The 17558-nt window shown below is 39.8% G+C and overlaps 1 protein-coding gene across 1 annotated transcript in view; it reads left to right on the forward strand.

The window, feature by feature from the left end:
• Positions 1-681: 681 nt before the first annotated feature.
• The window catches only part of vat1 (vesicle amine transport 1), a 28489-nt gene continuing 11612 nt past the window's right edge, over positions 682-17558 (forward strand). The window contains exons 1-3 of the mRNA XM_081386147.1: positions 682-1537; positions 7158-7365; positions 16276-16446. Of these exons, the coding sequence (XP_081242273.1) occupies positions 1076-1537; positions 7158-7365; positions 16276-16446 (841 nt within the window). The 5' untranslated portion in view covers positions 682-1075. The remainder of the gene's footprint in view (positions 1538-7157; positions 7366-16275; positions 16447-17558) is intronic.

A 17558-nucleotide genomic window follows, 5' to 3' on the forward strand; every position in this document is an offset into this window, starting at 1 on the left:
AATCTCTCATATATCATTTGAAATATCTTCCTTTGTGTTATGAAGATGATCAAGTCTTACAGGTTTGGAATGATGATGACAGAATTTTCATTTTTGTGTGAACTATCCCTTTAAGCCTTGTCTGTGAAGCTGGGGGATTGTGTATTGTCTTAAAATACAATAAAATATGATTATACAACAGTTTGTCCAGTGTAGTGGGGCTTGCACAGCAATTACTACTCTGTTCCAGTTCGTGCGTAGCTTGGCAACATGATTATCAAATGCTTTGGCTTCTGTCTGAACCATTTATATTGACTCAATATGAACCTGAATCACAGCATTCAATGTGATTATTACTTAAAATCAATAAGAAAATCAGATCTTGTTGTCTGAAGCAATAAGAGGAAAGCAGATTTTCAAAATGATTTTCTTAGGAAATTTACTTTTTTGTTTTATTTTGCTGATTGATGACAGATATTTACAACAAAATAACATAAGTTGAACCAAATCAATTTACAATACAAATAAATAGATTTTATTTTAAACAGCCTATTTAGCATATTTAAGGTTACATTTCAACAGTAGCCTACACATTCCAACAGAAAAAAAAAAGAAGATTAATCTGTGAAAGTGTATTTAACACTCAGCCAGAATTCCTCTCATTCTCTCGTCTGAATTTCAGCTGAGTAGTAAAAACAGCTTGACTGCATTTACTAAATTGAAGTCAGCACAGCTGCCTGTCAGCGCATAAACTCCCTCATTGGACTCTTCAATCCATTATTCTCCCCCCTCAATTCCATTTCTCCGGGCTTTGCAGCTCGCCACGCCTCGCCTCGTTTTTTCTCAATAGTTGTCAGAGCCTCGGGTCACTCACTAGTCGTCGTGAGGCATCCTCCACTCCCTTTCTTTCTCTCTGTCTCCCTGTCCTCCACCTTCTCAGGCTCCAGCATCCTTTTTGCAAAGGCTGAGAAAACCGTGGACCGCGAAGCCGTTCGCATATTTCAGGTTGTTTGAGCTCTTTATTATTTGCCTGAGTGAGGCAGGAAAACAAACGCGAGTCTTTTCTCCTCAAAAGTTCTCTACCCAAACTCCGACCATGTCCGGCGAAGACGCACCTGCCCAGCAGCAAAACGCCGAGGAGCAGAAGCAGCCGCAGCAGCAGGAGACCAAAACGCCCGCCGAGTCCCCCAAAACCGAGAGCAAACCAGACCCACCGCCCACCAGCGCGTCCACCGAGGCCGCTGCTGCCGCCGACGCCGACGCCGACACCCCAGCGCCCGCCGCCGAGAAAGCCCCAGAGGAGGACACGTTCAGCTACAGGGCTCTGGTGCTCACCGGTTACGGCGGGTATGATAAGGTGAAGCTCCAGGTGAAGAAGGGGAAACCGGCGCTCAAGAGCGGCGAGGTGATGGTGCGCGTGAAAATGTGCGGGCTGAACTTCGCAGATCTGATGGCGAGACAGGGACTGTACGACCGACTCCCGTCCCCGCCGGTGTCCCCGGGCATGGAGTGCTCCGGGATCATCGAGGCTGTCGGTGAAGATGTGACTGACAGAAAGGTGAGCAAACTTACTTTATTCTATGCAGACATTTATTGATATTAATATGCGCTGTTCATTTTCTGCATTTTATAGCGAGTTTGCTCCACACACAACGTGTTATAAAATGTTTTCCCAGTTATTTAATTATCTTAATTATCTTTAACGCTGTGCAAAAAAGTCAGTCATTCGAAGAGACAACTACAAAGTCCTGTCATATTCACTCGCCACCGGAGACAAAAGAGGCGCGGGAGGGGCGCCGGTAGCCTTGTTTCAGAAGCACCGGAGCTATTGTCGCGCTGACCCGAGCAATGGGCCAGAACGCTGAACGTTAACGGGAGCGCGAGCTTTGCTTGTGCGCGCGGCGAATGGAAAGTAACAACCCGCCTTGTGATACTTTATGCACACAGATAAATAAGAGCTATTATAAACGATGACATGTCGCGTCACGATCAATATGTAGGCGGCTTGGTTTATTATAATAGAAGCGTTTGGTTTTATGGCTTCAGAGAGTGTGAATGGAAGGAACCACCGCCCTTTTTCTCTCAGAGACTGTCTCACCTGAGACGCGCCAGCCGCGTCAATTATAGTCGTACAAGTAGTGAGATGATGCTTTAGACATTGTTAATTCACTTTCAGCTGTTTGTGCGCGCGATGCCCGGTGTAATGTGCGCGCGTGGAGGACTCTCTCTCCCCACGCGCAGGAAAAAGGGCGAGGCTCGCAAGGGGGGAAAATGCTAATCGCACGCGCCCTTTGTCATCTGCCTCGCGCGTTGTGACACCGACATACTCTCTGACATCATTCATCATAAGTGGCAGATTTTCTTCTTCTCTTTTTTAGCCTCTTTACACAATAATCAAAGTTCTTCCCTTTAGGCCTATATAACGCAATACAGTTTCTTAGTATTACCATATTTGATATAGTTGGCCAGCGATTCTAAAGTACTGTAAATAAACCTAATGCTCGCTCGGGTTACTTTCTCATCCCTAAAGGTCCAGAGAAAACAGCGGAGTCTTAGTATGACGTAGACTGATTGACTTTCTATGCGCTCCATATGAACAAATCGATGAGTCATGCCTGGTGGTCGCTGCTGGTCTCCATGGCAACGTATCATGGCAACGCCATGCACCGGCGCTGGCTCTCTCTCTCTCTCTCTCTCTCTCTCTGTGCATGTTGAAAGGATTTGATATTTGTGTTACTGAGAACAATAAACATATTTAATGAGAGCCAGTCGAGGTAAGATGTTCAAGAATTGTGTGAAATGCTGGTTAAAACCTGAGTCTTTGTATGTAAATATGAGTTAAAGAGAGAGAGAAAGAGGGAGCGAGCAAAAGCAAGCACTAGGCGTTGGCTGGTGGGTGATGCGGAGGAGGAAGATAATGGTTCAGCCCTTCCTCAGCCTTGTCTGTCATCAATATTGAATTTAAAAGGTCATGGTCCACCCTATCTCTCTCGCTCTCTCTCTATTACCATGTCAGCAAGCAAACAATTGCTTCATCTCACATTTGGAGTCCTGATAGTGTTTGGCAAAGCTGACATTGTTTGGTGAGCATGTGAGGTGAGGAATCTGCTGATTGTGATATCCAGAAAATGACTCTTTCTTAGAGGAAGAGACGGATCTCTGTAAAGACACTCTTGAGAACTGGAGAGGTGAATGCTAAAGGCCATGACATCCTCTCACATGACTTGACAGATGTTATTCCTAAACTGCTCTCTTGTGCCCACTCTTAGTATATTAGACTTTTTTTTTTTTCATGAATAATTCATATAACTTGTTGCTTATGCACACACACACAATATTTATCGGAGTTCTGCTGCGAGGATCAGATGCATCTGTTCACAATTATGTTCCTCTGGACCACATTGTCAGCCTGGAATTTCCTCTCTCTCTCTCTCTCTCGCTCTCTCTCGCTCTCTCTCGCTCTCTCTCGCTCTCTCTCGCTCTCTCTCGCTCTCTCTCGCTCTCTCTCGCTCTCTCTCGCTCTCTCTCGCTCGCTCTCTCTCTCTCTCGCTCTCTCTCTCTCTCGCTCTCTCTCTCTCTCGCTCTCTCTCTCTCTCGCTCTCTCTCTCGCTCTCTCTCGCTCTCCCTCCGTTTTTGTGTGTGTGTGTGATTTGACAGTTCGATGATAAACAGCGACGCAGTGAATACCAGTAAGTGAACAGCAGGGACACGCGCCGTTTTAGCTGAATCTGATGGTGCCGTGTAACTATTTTCATCGAGAAACAGTTTTAACATAAGATTTTTGACATGGAAACCTGATGTCTTTTCAAGTAGTTTAATTTAAGAGCAGTTTAACTGCGCAATTAGAGTAGAGTTACTGTGTCATTGTGGAGTAATAAAAAACCTTTTTACTGCGCAGTAAATGAGTAGAACAAGAGAAGTGGTAACAGTGTTTTGACGAAGGGTAGAGAGAGAGTACTGCCACTATGATGGAAGTATGACATAATTTGACAATTGTAGGGATTAAATAGTGCAGATGTGTCACCAGGTGCCACATAAAACAAGCACAAATAAATGGATATACTTCAAACGGCAGTACCTTGAAGTGCATAACTTTGCATTTAATACTTTTTTTTTCTTTCTTTATAATTGTTCTACATGGAATCTGATAAGACAAAATTCCAAAAAAAGACCAGCTTCCACAGGACTATCATGTGTACATATCTGTGTGCAATCTATGGAAAATTTTCTGCCAAATGGCAAGTCAGTGGTTAAAAAGTTTCATTTTATATTTTTATATTAATTTAAAAAATAAATAATATTTATTTAAAATATAAAATTCCACCATTTTTGTCACCTCATTGACTTTTCTAGTTCATTTTAAATCCCGCAGCACAAAAAAAGTGAAGAAATAAATATGAATCATTTGTGTAATCTCTTGATTAATGAGGTCATTGAACTGCATGCATAATAATGATTAAAAAAATAATTAAGCTATTTAAAATAAAGCTGTTTATTTTAGTGCACACCGCAGGACATGTCAGCTTCCCAAAAGTATTTCATTTCAGCATCGAGTTAAAATAATAGATATTGAAATATAGCAGAAATCCATTTTTAATTAGTTCCTGCATAATTAGTTGCTAAATGCAACAGTGTATTTTTGCATTAATTGCACCCCACCCTAGAGCGTGCTGGGGTTAAGTGTCTTGCTCAAAGGCAGAGTGGTGATAAAACCGGATTGTGATCTCAATATCTCACTGCCCCATGTGGGATTCTGAGTGGCCATCCTTTGTGCTTGCAGACCGGAGCCTCAACCGCAGAGATACTAACGTCACATACAAAACAAACACAGATAAAATAGACAAAATCAGTGCTGGGAGACAGCAAAGCTTTATGGAGCAGAATCCTGCACATTTCCACAGCAACAAGATTACACGTTCGCCGACAGATGTATTTCATGAGCCTAATGCATTAGATAGCCACTTTAACCTTCAAAATCTCTGTGTGTGTGTGTGTGTGTGTGTGTGTGTGTGTGCATGTGTGTTTGAGTTTGTGTGTGCATGCTTACAGGAAAGAATGAGACAGGAGAGACTCGCGCAGCCAGTGACAGACATCTCACAAGACCTTCAGCTGGCCTTGATCTTTGCAACCTCAGCTGAAAAGTGTTTGTTTTTGTGCAAGCACAGAATACAAAGTATGATAAGTTTGTGTTGCAAGTGTGACTGTTTTGCGAGTCTGACGAAGAGAGAGAGAGAGAGAAAGAAAAGGAGGGGGAAGAGGTTTGGTTTCCCCGTATGGTGAGTCATGATCACAATTCCTGGCCGAGACATGAATGCCCATTGATCTGTGATGTGCAGAAAGTCCAATTAAAGGAGGAAGAGGAATGGCAGAAAGCAAGACTGAGATGTGGAAGACGAGATGAGAGAGACAGGGAGGAGAGATGAAATGGGGCACAGACATATCGGCTTGGGAGTAGCCCCACTCTCTAATTGGACAGTATAGACAAAGATGCCCATGTGTCCCTTGGGCCTATTAGACTGTGTGTGTGTGTGTGTGTGTGTGTGTGTCTTCCTGTCTGTGAGGGAAGCGCTGGGTATATTAGTGTTTGTGTTTTACTTTAAAAAAAGCTTCTGTGTGTGTGTGGTTTCTGAAGCTCCGTTGAACATTTATGCCAAGTTTGTGTGTCCTCAAAGAAATAGAGAGAGGTGCTTTTCCGACATTGTGTGTGTGTGTGTGTCTGTGTGTGTTGTCTTCTCTCAAGCTCATTGAGGCTGAAGGATCTGCCTGCCCCCTGATGAGAGGAACTGATCTTAGAAATAAAGAAAGACGGAGCATGATAGAGGGGGAGATGGGAGATGAAAAGAAGTGATAGACAGAGAAAGAGTGGTGGAGGAAGTGGAATGTTTATGATGCTACTGATTGAGAAAATACACAAGTGGAGGACGGGACATAAGTGTTGAGAGTTTTTTGTGCACGTTACAAAGGTCGGATCAATCAGTGTCACTGCCTTAATGAATTTTGAACGCCGCTTAAAGGTGAAGTGCCATTTGTTAGCGCTAGCGACACCAAACAGAGTGGCAAATGGCAATCTTGTTTATCTGAGCAGCTTGACCGGTCTGATATGACAACACTGGGTCAGCCAATGACTTGAAAACGATTCTGGACTGCTATTGGTGCAGGGATTACAGTATATGCAATTTATGTAGGTTTATTAGTTGTACTTGCTATTGCTCATACAGTATTTAAAGGGAAAGTTCAGCCAAAAATGTAAATTCTTAATGTGGTCAATTGTTGGAAAGGGGTTTAAGTCGGCTAAATAACTAAAGAAGTCATCAACCTGTACGTCACCAGAGAGAAGTCTGTTGTTAAAAATTACAAGCTCGTTAAAAAAAGAAAAGAAATGCATGGATAAGTCATTATAAGATGCATTTAGAAAATAGATGAGGTGAATTTCCATGCCAACTTCAATCAGGTTTTCTTCACTGTTGTGCGGATGCTGTGAAAGACACGCAATGTGTATTTATCCTTCAAATATTCGATTCAATGCATTGTCATGTACACTTGAACAGACAGATGCAGTTCGACTATGCAACGAACTGATTTTTAACTGCACATGCTCAGAGGTCTGTGTTACAAATGTGTGTGTAAATGTTTGCATACCTTGTATCTCCTCATTCCAAAGGAAGTAGTGGAAGTCTGTTCAGTTTTCCTGTATCTGTGTGTACGGGGTCTCCAAGGTAATTAAAGGATTTTCAGTTACAACAGATATTATCAAACGACTCTAAATGGAGCACATTTATCTGCTCCGAGATAAAGTTTAGCGAAACAGTCCAGATGGCCAACAGTACAGGTTCAAATATTTTGTTAAAGTATGCTAACTGTTTTGAAGGATAATGACAATAAAACATAGACAAAAGATCCCGCAGATCTGTGCAGCTGTGCGATTGTCTTGCCAAACAAGTAAAAAAAAAAAAAAAACATCCAACGCTACGCAAAACCGAAAAGAGCAAATCACCATACAGATCCAGTGAGCTTCATCACATGTTCTCGAATACAGTCTTTATGTATATTGATGTACACAACATTGCTGCAGCGCTGCTATGATGACTGACGGTGGCGTAAAACACTGAAAGGCATATTGTACAGGGCTGTTTTCCCAAATGTGCCTTCAACACTTCTTTCTCTTTCCACGTCTGTAGGTGGGTGATAAGGTTCTGGTTCTGAATCGCAGCGGTCTGTGGCAGGAAGTAGTTGTGGTGGCGACCACACACACCTTCCTGATGCCCGAGGGCATGAGCTTTGAGGAGGCGGCGGCACTTCCTGTCAATTACATCACCGCCTACATGATGCTCTTCGACTTTGGGCACCTGCGTCCCAACCAGAGCATACTCATCCATATGGCCGCAGGTAAGTGAAAATGTGTGGGGAGATTATGCAAATGTATTACGGCTTCATAACAGGGATTACATGCAACCTAATACAATTATATGTTCAAGAGCCACAACACAATAGATATATCCATCATGTGCAGGTGTGCGTAAGTGTTTGTGTATATGGCTCCTGCAGCTGGCCAAAAGGGAGCCCTGGGGCTTTTTACGCTGGCGAGGGAGTATAGCAGTGGTTTACATTTACTTGCGCGCTCCCATCATCATTCTTGTGAGTGGATCAGAGAGTCCCTTGTGTTAATTAACTATTTCCAAGTGTCCTCCCTAAGGGATCTTTCACTTTATGTGCAGGTGTACATATGTGTGGGGGTGTGTGTGTGTGTGTGTTGGGAATCTGTGCTCTCTTAATAATGACCTTTGGGAGACACTGTAAGTGCAGGTGCAGGTTTGAATAGTTTATTTGTTCTCAGAGAATATTCCTGTAGGTGTCAAACAAATCTCTTATCGATAGATTCATTCGAGCGAGTTCCTTAACAGCCGTTTAGTTTATAAATGTTCAGACAATGTTCTGCCACCAGTAGAGACTGTTCTGTGGTTGTATTGGAAAACACTTACCGATTTTGGGATGATAGTTATTTGGTTGAACTGTGGATTACACAGTTGTTCATTATGTAACATTTCAAGTGATCCCGTTTTTTCTAGTTAGAACAGAACAGCGTATATGTGTGTGCGCTTGTGATTGTGCACGTATGGATAATTTAGTCACAATTCGCTGTCGGAGTTGCCTGTGAGTGTGTTGCGGTGTTAGGTTTTTAAGTGCGCATTTTTATTTATGAGCATTTTTATTTTATTAACTTTTTTTGTTAGATTCAGTGTTTTGTGAACCTAAGTGAGAAAAAAAATATTTTAGGCTAATGAGCATATTCTTGTAGTATAACTATAAAACAAATCACTGTTTTGATCATTCTAAGTGATATATTTGCTTACGAGAGAAAATGTCAGGAAAACAAGTGGAATAATTGAGGGGAGTAGCTAAATTGCTGATAAAATCTGCAAAATAGAGAACAAACTACTCTAGTACGTTCTCCACATATCTAAGAAATACCGCACGTCATGATGAAAAGTACCAAACAACCTCCTGCCTGAGAGTACTGCTTAGAAATCAACATTGTTCAAAGTGAAATATTTGACTTATAATTGTTTGCGCTTTGTAGTGTGTGTGAATGTGTGTTTTTAATGCATAGTTTACAAAAATAGCTCAACAAGTGTAATAAGATGCATTACAAAGCTATTTGACAACTGTTAAAAGGCATTGATTATAAGTATAGTTAAGGTCACAGCGCCACATACTGGTAAAAACAAATACCAAATTAAAATTTTAGCTTATAACTTCTGGCTTAAGTCACCAAGAATAAATTCTTATTTTTATGTAATATTGCAGGGCAGGAAAACTTGTCACTCACATGAGATCGCAGCAAACGAAAGAATAGCAAACCACACAACAATCCAAGATAAACCAGAATAGGGAAGAAAAGACTATCGCAATGTCCGTTTCATGCCGACATTAACGTTAGGTGCAGATCCATTGGATCATGGAGTCCAACCAATAATTTTTTTTTCAGAGATTGGCCATATTGCCTATCCGTTATTTCGAATTTTATTGTAAACTGCTGTAACTTAACGTTTTGTGATATAGAAACACAATTTGGTAATCATCATTGACACCATGTTTTGAGCGCATAATGAGCAATTCATACACAGCGTCACCTAGTGTTCGGTTTCATTACTCCTTCAACAAATATTGTACAAATCTAATGGGTTTTTTGTTTTTGTTTTGAAATTATTTTGCCTGTAGCAGCGGCAACATAACTTTCTCCACCATGCTTTGATATACTGATTTAAATTGGTATTTGTCTTTGGCAATTCACAACTTTATTGCAATATGCATCATTCACTTTTTGCAGCTGTATTTCTTGCTAGATTAATGTGTTTGGGAAATTGTGAAAAATTCATTTTAAGAAGCATTCTGCCTCCTGAACCCTGGAAGGGACGTTCTGTAGTAAAAGTCAGTATTTAGAAAGCCTTTTTTCTTCTTTAAAAAATAATTTTTTAAAGTGATGGTATAGCCCAGTGGAGGTATTTCAGTGTCTTGTATGCAAGGTTTCTATGTTTCATTTGTTTCTGTGCGCTTGTGAGGAAACATTTTTACACTTGTTAGTGCAACGTTTGAGAAAAGAAATTTGTGTAAATCATACATAAAACCATTCTTGGAAAATTTTAGCATTCACTTCAGTGGGATAATTTACGCAAGAATGGATTTAGGAATGATTTACACAGGAATCTCTTGTTTTTCATGAATGAGGCCCAATGAACGGACTGAAATATTCTCATATTCCCTCTCTGGGGCCTGATATGTGTCTGATATCCCCTGTCGCTGTGAATGCTGGTGGACATATGCATCAGTGTGGGTGTGGATGAAGCTTTGGCTCGGGGTGGAAGGAAACGCTCTCGTCCAACTGGAGTGTTGCAGAAACCAGGAATCTCAAACAATCTCGAAAGCGTCTCCTTGAACCACCACCACACCCTAACAGCGAGCGAAAGAGGGAATGTTTTAAGACAAAACTTAGTAGTGGTCATAAATATTTGCAGAGAAATCAAACCAAAACCCCCATAATAAATAAATACTGTAGCTGGTCTGTCATCTCTGGAACGGAGGCGTCAGTCACAGATGAGTAGTCTGTAGTCATGTAGCACATCATGTTTCTCTTAATTATAACCATCTTTTTTGTTTCAGCTTGTGTTTTCTTGTTCTTGAGATTGTTTGTGTGTGTATGAATGCTTGTGTGTGTGTGCGTGTGCACTCAGGAAACCCTGGGTATCTCAGTGAACAGGATGTTTTTTGAATTCGCTGTAAAACTGGAAATGTGTTTCCTCTTGAGTTTCACTAAGAGTTAAGAATGGCACTGCACCTTCATATGGAGCACGATGCGCATTTCAGGCAAATATTGATGTGTTTTCTTGAAAGGAAAAAGGAAAATTGTTATTAGTTACTCACCCTTATGTTGGTCTCAACCCATATAACTTTTGAAGCCTGTCACTCTGAAGCTTCAAAAAGTGAGCAGATGCACCATAAAAGTATCCCATCACAAACAGACTAAATAAAGGTGTAAATGGGAAAACATTTTGTGATCAGATCAGTCAAAGGTGGTTGAAAGCGCATGTGACGCAACACATTTGTAGTGCAAACGCTAATCCGCCCTGATGCTTCCCGCACAACTGTGAAGAGCCGCCTACTTGTTATAATAGTTTGTTTTATCTGGAGAACCGTAAAGGAAAGACGTGGATCTCAATGGGTGCTGCGTTTTTAAAATAAAACAAACATTACACTCGCACCAAAAACAGCATTCCAGGATTACAACATCCTGGAAGAGCAGTCACCATCAGCTATGATATACAAAATCAATCTCTTAAGATAGTTTTAGTCCATATCTCCTGTTATGCTTTAAAAGATTAGTTCATACAAAAGTGAATTTGTTCACCCTCATGTTGTTTGAAACTCATATGAATTGTTTCTTCTGTGGAAAAAGAAGAGGTTTTGAAGCATTTTCTATTGCTTTTTGTTTTTTGCTCTTATTTTAGCATTTCTTAATTTTGAGTTGGATGCTGTTTTAGTACTTTTGTTATGTGCTTTTCTTTTTTCTTTTCTTTTCTTTTGTTATAATTTTATAATTTTTATATCAGTTTCACTGTTAGTAATTTTAGTACTTCAATGATGTATTGCATTAACGCTGACTCCGGTCTTCTAGGCTGCACGTTCATGCTTTCAGGAGGTGTGGCTTTGGACTGCGATTTGCAGGGAGGGTGGGACGTACGCTTTTAGTGCTATCAGGCTAAAGTTAGCATTTTCCCAGGTGTCCTAGAGCACCTTTAAAGGGCACATAAAACTCAGTTTCTGCCAATCTCATGTGAATCTTGAGTACGTATATAGAGTAGCACTGCATCCATCATATCTCCGAAGAGTCTTTAGTTTGATCAGATTTAAAAAGACAGATACGTTGTACCAATTCTTTCCGAAAACATCCAAGCTCCCGGAGACGTGCTGTGGGCGGAGCTAAAGAGTCACGCACAATACATCATCATCGCATTATCTCTGGTTAACTTTTGATTCACTATGTTCGTGTTGTTTACATTAAATGCACGATTGCCAACAAAACACCGACATTTGACGTTATTACCGCCTGCAATTCCAACTCATGGCATGGATCTTTTATCGCTGGGACTGCTCCATCTTTCAGTCTCAAATGATCTGCAAATCCAAATCCAGCGTCGAACTAGGCCTTGTTTATAAAACATTCGTCACAGAAATCCCGGGAACACACTTGCACAAGTCCGTTGGTGCCCTGGAAAAACTTGACTGCATCCACTGTTCCCTTAACGCTGAGTTCTTTGGGAAGCTGAACAAGGTTATTTTTCCCTCAACCAAAAACACACTGATTTCGTGGTCTAAAAACAAAATGACAGCGCTGCCGACGGCTTCCGTAACCCGAATGAAGCACGTTGATGGGCGTGCTCTTGCTCTCGCTCTGGTTTATGTGCGCACACTCTTCCAGGAGAAGTGTCCATACGAGGAATTTCGCCCTTTATGACGTCATACAGGGCCATACTCGGAAAAAACTTTCCGAAACTTATACGAATCCTGAAGGAGTGTATTTGGCACAGAAATACTCCGTCATACATCCAAGTAGTTTTTTTTAAACTTTGGCCATGTTTAGCATGAGATTCCAACTCTTTTTACTGTGTAAATAAGTCAGAATGTATGAAATAGCATCAGACATCCCCTTTAAAATGTGATGGAGTAGCCTACACTTGATTGAATAAACAGCACAACCTCTTCATTGTGATGGCACCTCATGCCAAATACTAACTACTGCATTATCTGTCTGATTGGTGTGTGACTCACTTGAATTCGATTGACCAGTCACTAGCCGTTTCATTTAGTTTTCTGGAACTTTGCTCTGATTTGAGATCCGTTTGAAAGAATTCAAGAACAAGATTCAGATGAAAGAAGCTGTTTATAAATTGGCACAAATTTGCAACCTCCACTTTGAATTCTGTCAAAAAACTTGCAGTGAAACAAGTCCCGTTCTCTCTCTCTCTGTCCTCTATTTGCACTGAGGGTGTGGGCTGAGTGCTCGTATGTTGGGAATCTGCAGAATTCCTCTGTGTTTTGGGGAAAAATTCCCTCTCGCTAGAGGAGGGTGATACTGGGAGGGTAAAATTGTTGTGACCGAGATTGTTGGCTGCCAAGTGTGTGTGTATGAATGTGTGGATAGAGGGAAACATAAAGAGTTCACTGTGTGTGTTTCACCCTCGTACGCCCTTGTGTAAAACAGCCTGATTAGATGAACATTCTGCTTAATTTTCTTAACAGATTCTCCTGTTTATACGGTCTGGTCCACACTGCAGTTTATTCTGGCCAAGAACTGCTCACTTGGACAGAAACAGACCTTCTGAAGTGACCAACTACACTTTTGGTTTTCCATGCTGTCTAGAGGCGGGTTATCTTGAATAAACCACAACAAAAGACCAGTGTGGACAAAGTATTTCAAATAAAGATGCTCCCTTACCACTTAACTATGTTTACCACATTTTCTATCATAAATAGTTACTGTTGGAAAGAAATATTATTTTTTGTAAGTAAGAATTTGTGTTGTATTTTTACATATAAAAGCTGCAATTATTTGATCAAAAATACAGTAAAACTCTAACATCGTGAAATATTGTTAATAATTTTAAAATATTACTATGTTAAACAACGGTTATCTAATTTAATATATTTGAATGATCCTTCAGAAACATTCCTTATTATTATAAATGTTAAAAACGGCTGCCTAATATTTTTGTGGAAACCATGATAAATTTTTTTTCAGGATTCTTTGAATAGAAAATTCAAAAGAACCGCATTTATTTGAAATATAAAGCTTTTGTAACATACATTTGTCTTTACTATCACTTTTGATAGATTTAATGCATCCTTGCTGAATAAAAGTTTAAATTTCTTTCAAAGCAAAATCTATATAAAACATATAAATATCTTGCTCTAGTTATTAGACCTCCTTGGGTCTAAAAGGTGATTTCCCATGCTTGAAGCCACCCCTACCGATGCAGAAATTCACACAAAAGACTTACGAACACATGAGACTGAGTGAGGGAGAATAAAGTGCACATACTTTTGGAGATTAGTAGATATGAGCACACATGAAAGAGGTTCATTTTGTGTACATTTCTGTGAGGTTAAGGGGATCTCTTGGCAGCTCTACCGCAGGTCTTGTGATCGGAGCTCAGTGGTCATGGGGCGGCCTGGCACCGCAAACCCCGAGGTCCAGGAGACAAGACGAGAGAGACAGCAGGTTAAAAAGCACGATGTGAATGAGACGTGTGTTCTCATGCATTGTGAGCTCTCTGACACAGAAAATGGCGGCCCTGCTGCTTTCAGAGAAACCAACTCTTTCGTGAGTCGCCATGGCAACAGAAACTTCATTCACTACCGAGTGAATGAGAGAGGAAGAGAGGAGCCGTTTAATGAAGTGATGGAACAGAAGATACTGTAGGCTATATGAACATTACATGAGCTTGATTCAGTGTCAGTCCTCACTGAACTCTTTCTGTAACATACAGCTAAACAAATCCACACACAGCTTTCACTGGATCAAAGTAACATCATCAAGAGAAGTAAATATTATCATTTCACATAAGCGTTGACTGCATCGAGCTCAACCATTCAACTCTGCTATAAGTGTTATTGTAACCAAAAATAAGAGGAAAATATACGTTTATCGAGAAATATAAATGATTTGGTCCCAAACAAGCTAGACTGTACTGAGTTATAGATTTATTTAGATGCATTTTGCAAGCCTGCTACTCCTTTCCCCCCCATTTGTATACATTTTGTCTCTTTAGGCTATATTTGTACTGTTACTCATTCTGGTTTAAGTTTTTATTTTATTCTATTTCTATGAATTTAAATATAAATATATTTTATTTTTAAAACAGACTTTAAGATTGTCAAGCTATTTTTTTTTCCCCGTGCTGTTATTTAAAATTAAAATTCGAACTTCTAAAAAAAAGTTACTTAATTTGAGAAAGTCACTAAAATTTTGTATCCTGTTCATGAAAAGTGCCAGCTGAAGAAAAGGTGTGTGTGTGTGTGTGATTGCAAGTCCAGTTCCTCACAATCTGAAGCCTAGAGCATTTGATGATCACATTTTATGAGTATCACTGTATGTATGTGCGCTCTATTAATTTTGTCATTAGATAAGCTTTACCCTTTATAGGTTCATGCACTAGTGACCTTTTAAGACACTAGTGACCTTTTAAGACACTGCTCTGCCTCTCCCTTATAGAAACACACATGCAAGACAGTTAAAATTGAGATTAAATGCTCACAACCTATGTCTAATCTAAATGGAATATTTAAGACTTAGACCTCAGACAAGAGCTCATGATTGTGACCTGCTTTCCTGGAGCCTAGACTCTCAGTCTTGAGGTTAAAGCTTGTAACAATAAATACATTTTAATGTTTGCTGTTTTACGGTAGTAATGGTAGCAGATTTTGAGCCTCATCCATGAAACTTTAGTAAATATACGAGCAAATTTTTTTTGCGCGTAAAATGGACCTTTACAAAAACATTCCTCCGGATTCACAAGCGCTTCGTATACCACATATTTGCGTGTGTATATTAATGAATTTCAAACATTGGTAAATAGGGCGCGCATGCACGCTCATTCATAATTAACATAACCAATTGAGTAACTCATTAACATGAGTTACAACGACGTCAGTTATGTGTCCAGGAACACTGTGGAATCTTCTGGACTGACTTCTCAGGTTTGGCTCCAGTATTTAGCAAAAATGCTAAAGAGACTAATTGGCCATATGCCTAGCAATAAATGTTCAATTATCGTGTGTCCACCAAAGCATTTTTAGCCAGCTAAAAAATGCCTGGTGCTCTTTGGAAAATGGTGTTTTTCCAGCTGAGATACTTTGGTTGTTATGATACAGAATATTCATGGCAGCAATGTGTTACTAGTATCTAATTTTTAAGAAAATGACTGAATCTAAAAATGCAGTAATCAGCAATATTAACTTCTCTGTTCAGTCGTTGTTCAAGGAGGATGGTTGGTCGGTGTAGTATTTGTCCCGCCCCTCCTCCACTGTGATTGGACTGCTGGGTAAAAGGGACAGTGAGTGCCAAAGTTGAACGGTAAAAAAAAAAAAGCACAGGGCAGATCAGCTCGTGAAATATTATTATGGCACATAGTGAATCAAAATGCAATGTCATCAGTTTGCCTAAATTATAACACAGAACATTCAAATGTTTTGCGCACCATTTACATGTGGTAGGGAGCAGGTGTAAATTTCTGTCGTATCAACTAACACTTCGAAAATACGAACATTTTCGTGAATCTGAAAATCTACGTCAGAACGGCTTTACGAACGATTTAGACAATTTGTTCTGCTCATGTTTCTTGAATGAGGCATTTTGTACACAAGTAAACAGTTCTCGTAAAACTTTCACCATAAACTACCACATTTAAACATTAAGCTTTTAGATGTTAATGATTCTGACCAATTTTTTTATGGATTTTATAATGCGTTTCTACTCGAATGCATTTTTCTTCTTCTGGAGAAACAAGAATTAATCAGACAGACACTCAAAGCTATCTGTCCTTGAAACCACAAGTTAAACGGGCATAATGGGATTGCTACAATGGCCCGAATGTTTGTACATGAGTGGGTGGCTGTTCATCTTTCAGGTCAAATGGCTGCATTGAGTTTTGTCCTCTTGTACCCTTTGCTTACATGGTTCTGCTTTTGTTTTGAGATGGAAAATGCTGAAAATAGAGAGTTCTTGTTTTGTTCCCTCTCTAGGTGGAGTAGGCATCGCTGCCACTCAATTGTGTAAAACGGTGAACGATGTCACAGTGTTTGGCACCGCCTCAGCCAGCAAGCACGAGGTCATCAGCCAGGGTGGAGTCACGCACCCCATCGACTACCGGACACGTGATTACGTAGAGGAGATCCGTAAAATAAGCCCCAAAGGTAAGCACAGACACCGCAAACCAGCTTTGCACTACCGTGAAAAAGTTTGGGGACACATTAAATTGATCGAAAGTGACAGTAAAGACATTTATAAGGTTACAAAAGATTTCTATTTTAAATAAATGCGTATCTTTAGAACTTCCTATTCATCAAAGAATCCTGTAGAAACCCTTTTTTTTAACGTGTGCAAATAGCCTAGTAAATATATACTGCAATCAAAGACAGAATGGACCGCCTATAAAGTCTCCGCTAAGAAGTCTACAATGTATTTTTCTGATTTAAATTGCTGTTAACGGACCGTTTTTGTATATTTAACCTTGGAGTCTATCTGTCTAATCTGCCTTCCACATTTGTGTTTTTGGTTGTGTATCTGATGTGTATATTGAGTTTTTGTGTTTGTTTAGTCAGGTGTAACTCTTACACGCAGTCTGATAAAATGTTGTTTACTCTTTTTATCTTATCAGAGAAATGGACAAAACAAATTCCTTTCTTTTTGTTTATTTCCCCGATTAAAATTTTATTTGATGTAGGCTACTCCTCTGACCATAGCAATCTTAGAAATTTAGAAACATTATCACATTGATGGCATTCCACTCCGGTCAAGATTAGAGCAATGTTAACCCATAAAATAACAGTTTTTTGTGTTCAGCTATACACTGATGTGCTAAAATTGAACTGCTAAGACAAGGCCATCTGCAGTGTAAGACAGAGATTCTGAAATGGGATAAATAAAGACTCAACACCTGTGCCATCACACTTCAAATAAAGGAGGGAAAAAAAAGACTTGGATGAAATACAAAGCAGAAAGTATTTTTCTCAGAGTGTTGTTCTTTAGCTGTTAGACCGTTGGCATGGTAAAACATCGTCAACATGCGTTGCTAAAAATATCAAAATAACTAAATAAACATTTATAGGATTCTTTGATTAATAGAAATACTGAAAACAGTATTGATATTGAAAACAGTTTTGCTGCTTAATATTTTTGTAGAAACACAAAACATATTCATCTGGATTCTTTGAGAAAGATCAAAAGAACAGCTTTTATTTAAAATAGAAATCTTGTAACAATGGAAAAGTCTTTACTGTAACTTATGATCAATTTAATGCACCCT

Source organism: Scardinius erythrophthalmus (assembly GCF_964197995.2).
Source record: "Scardinius erythrophthalmus genome assembly, chromosome: 1".
Classification (NCBI taxonomy): domain Eukaryota; kingdom Metazoa; phylum Chordata; class Actinopteri; order Cypriniformes; family Leuciscidae; genus Scardinius; species Scardinius erythrophthalmus.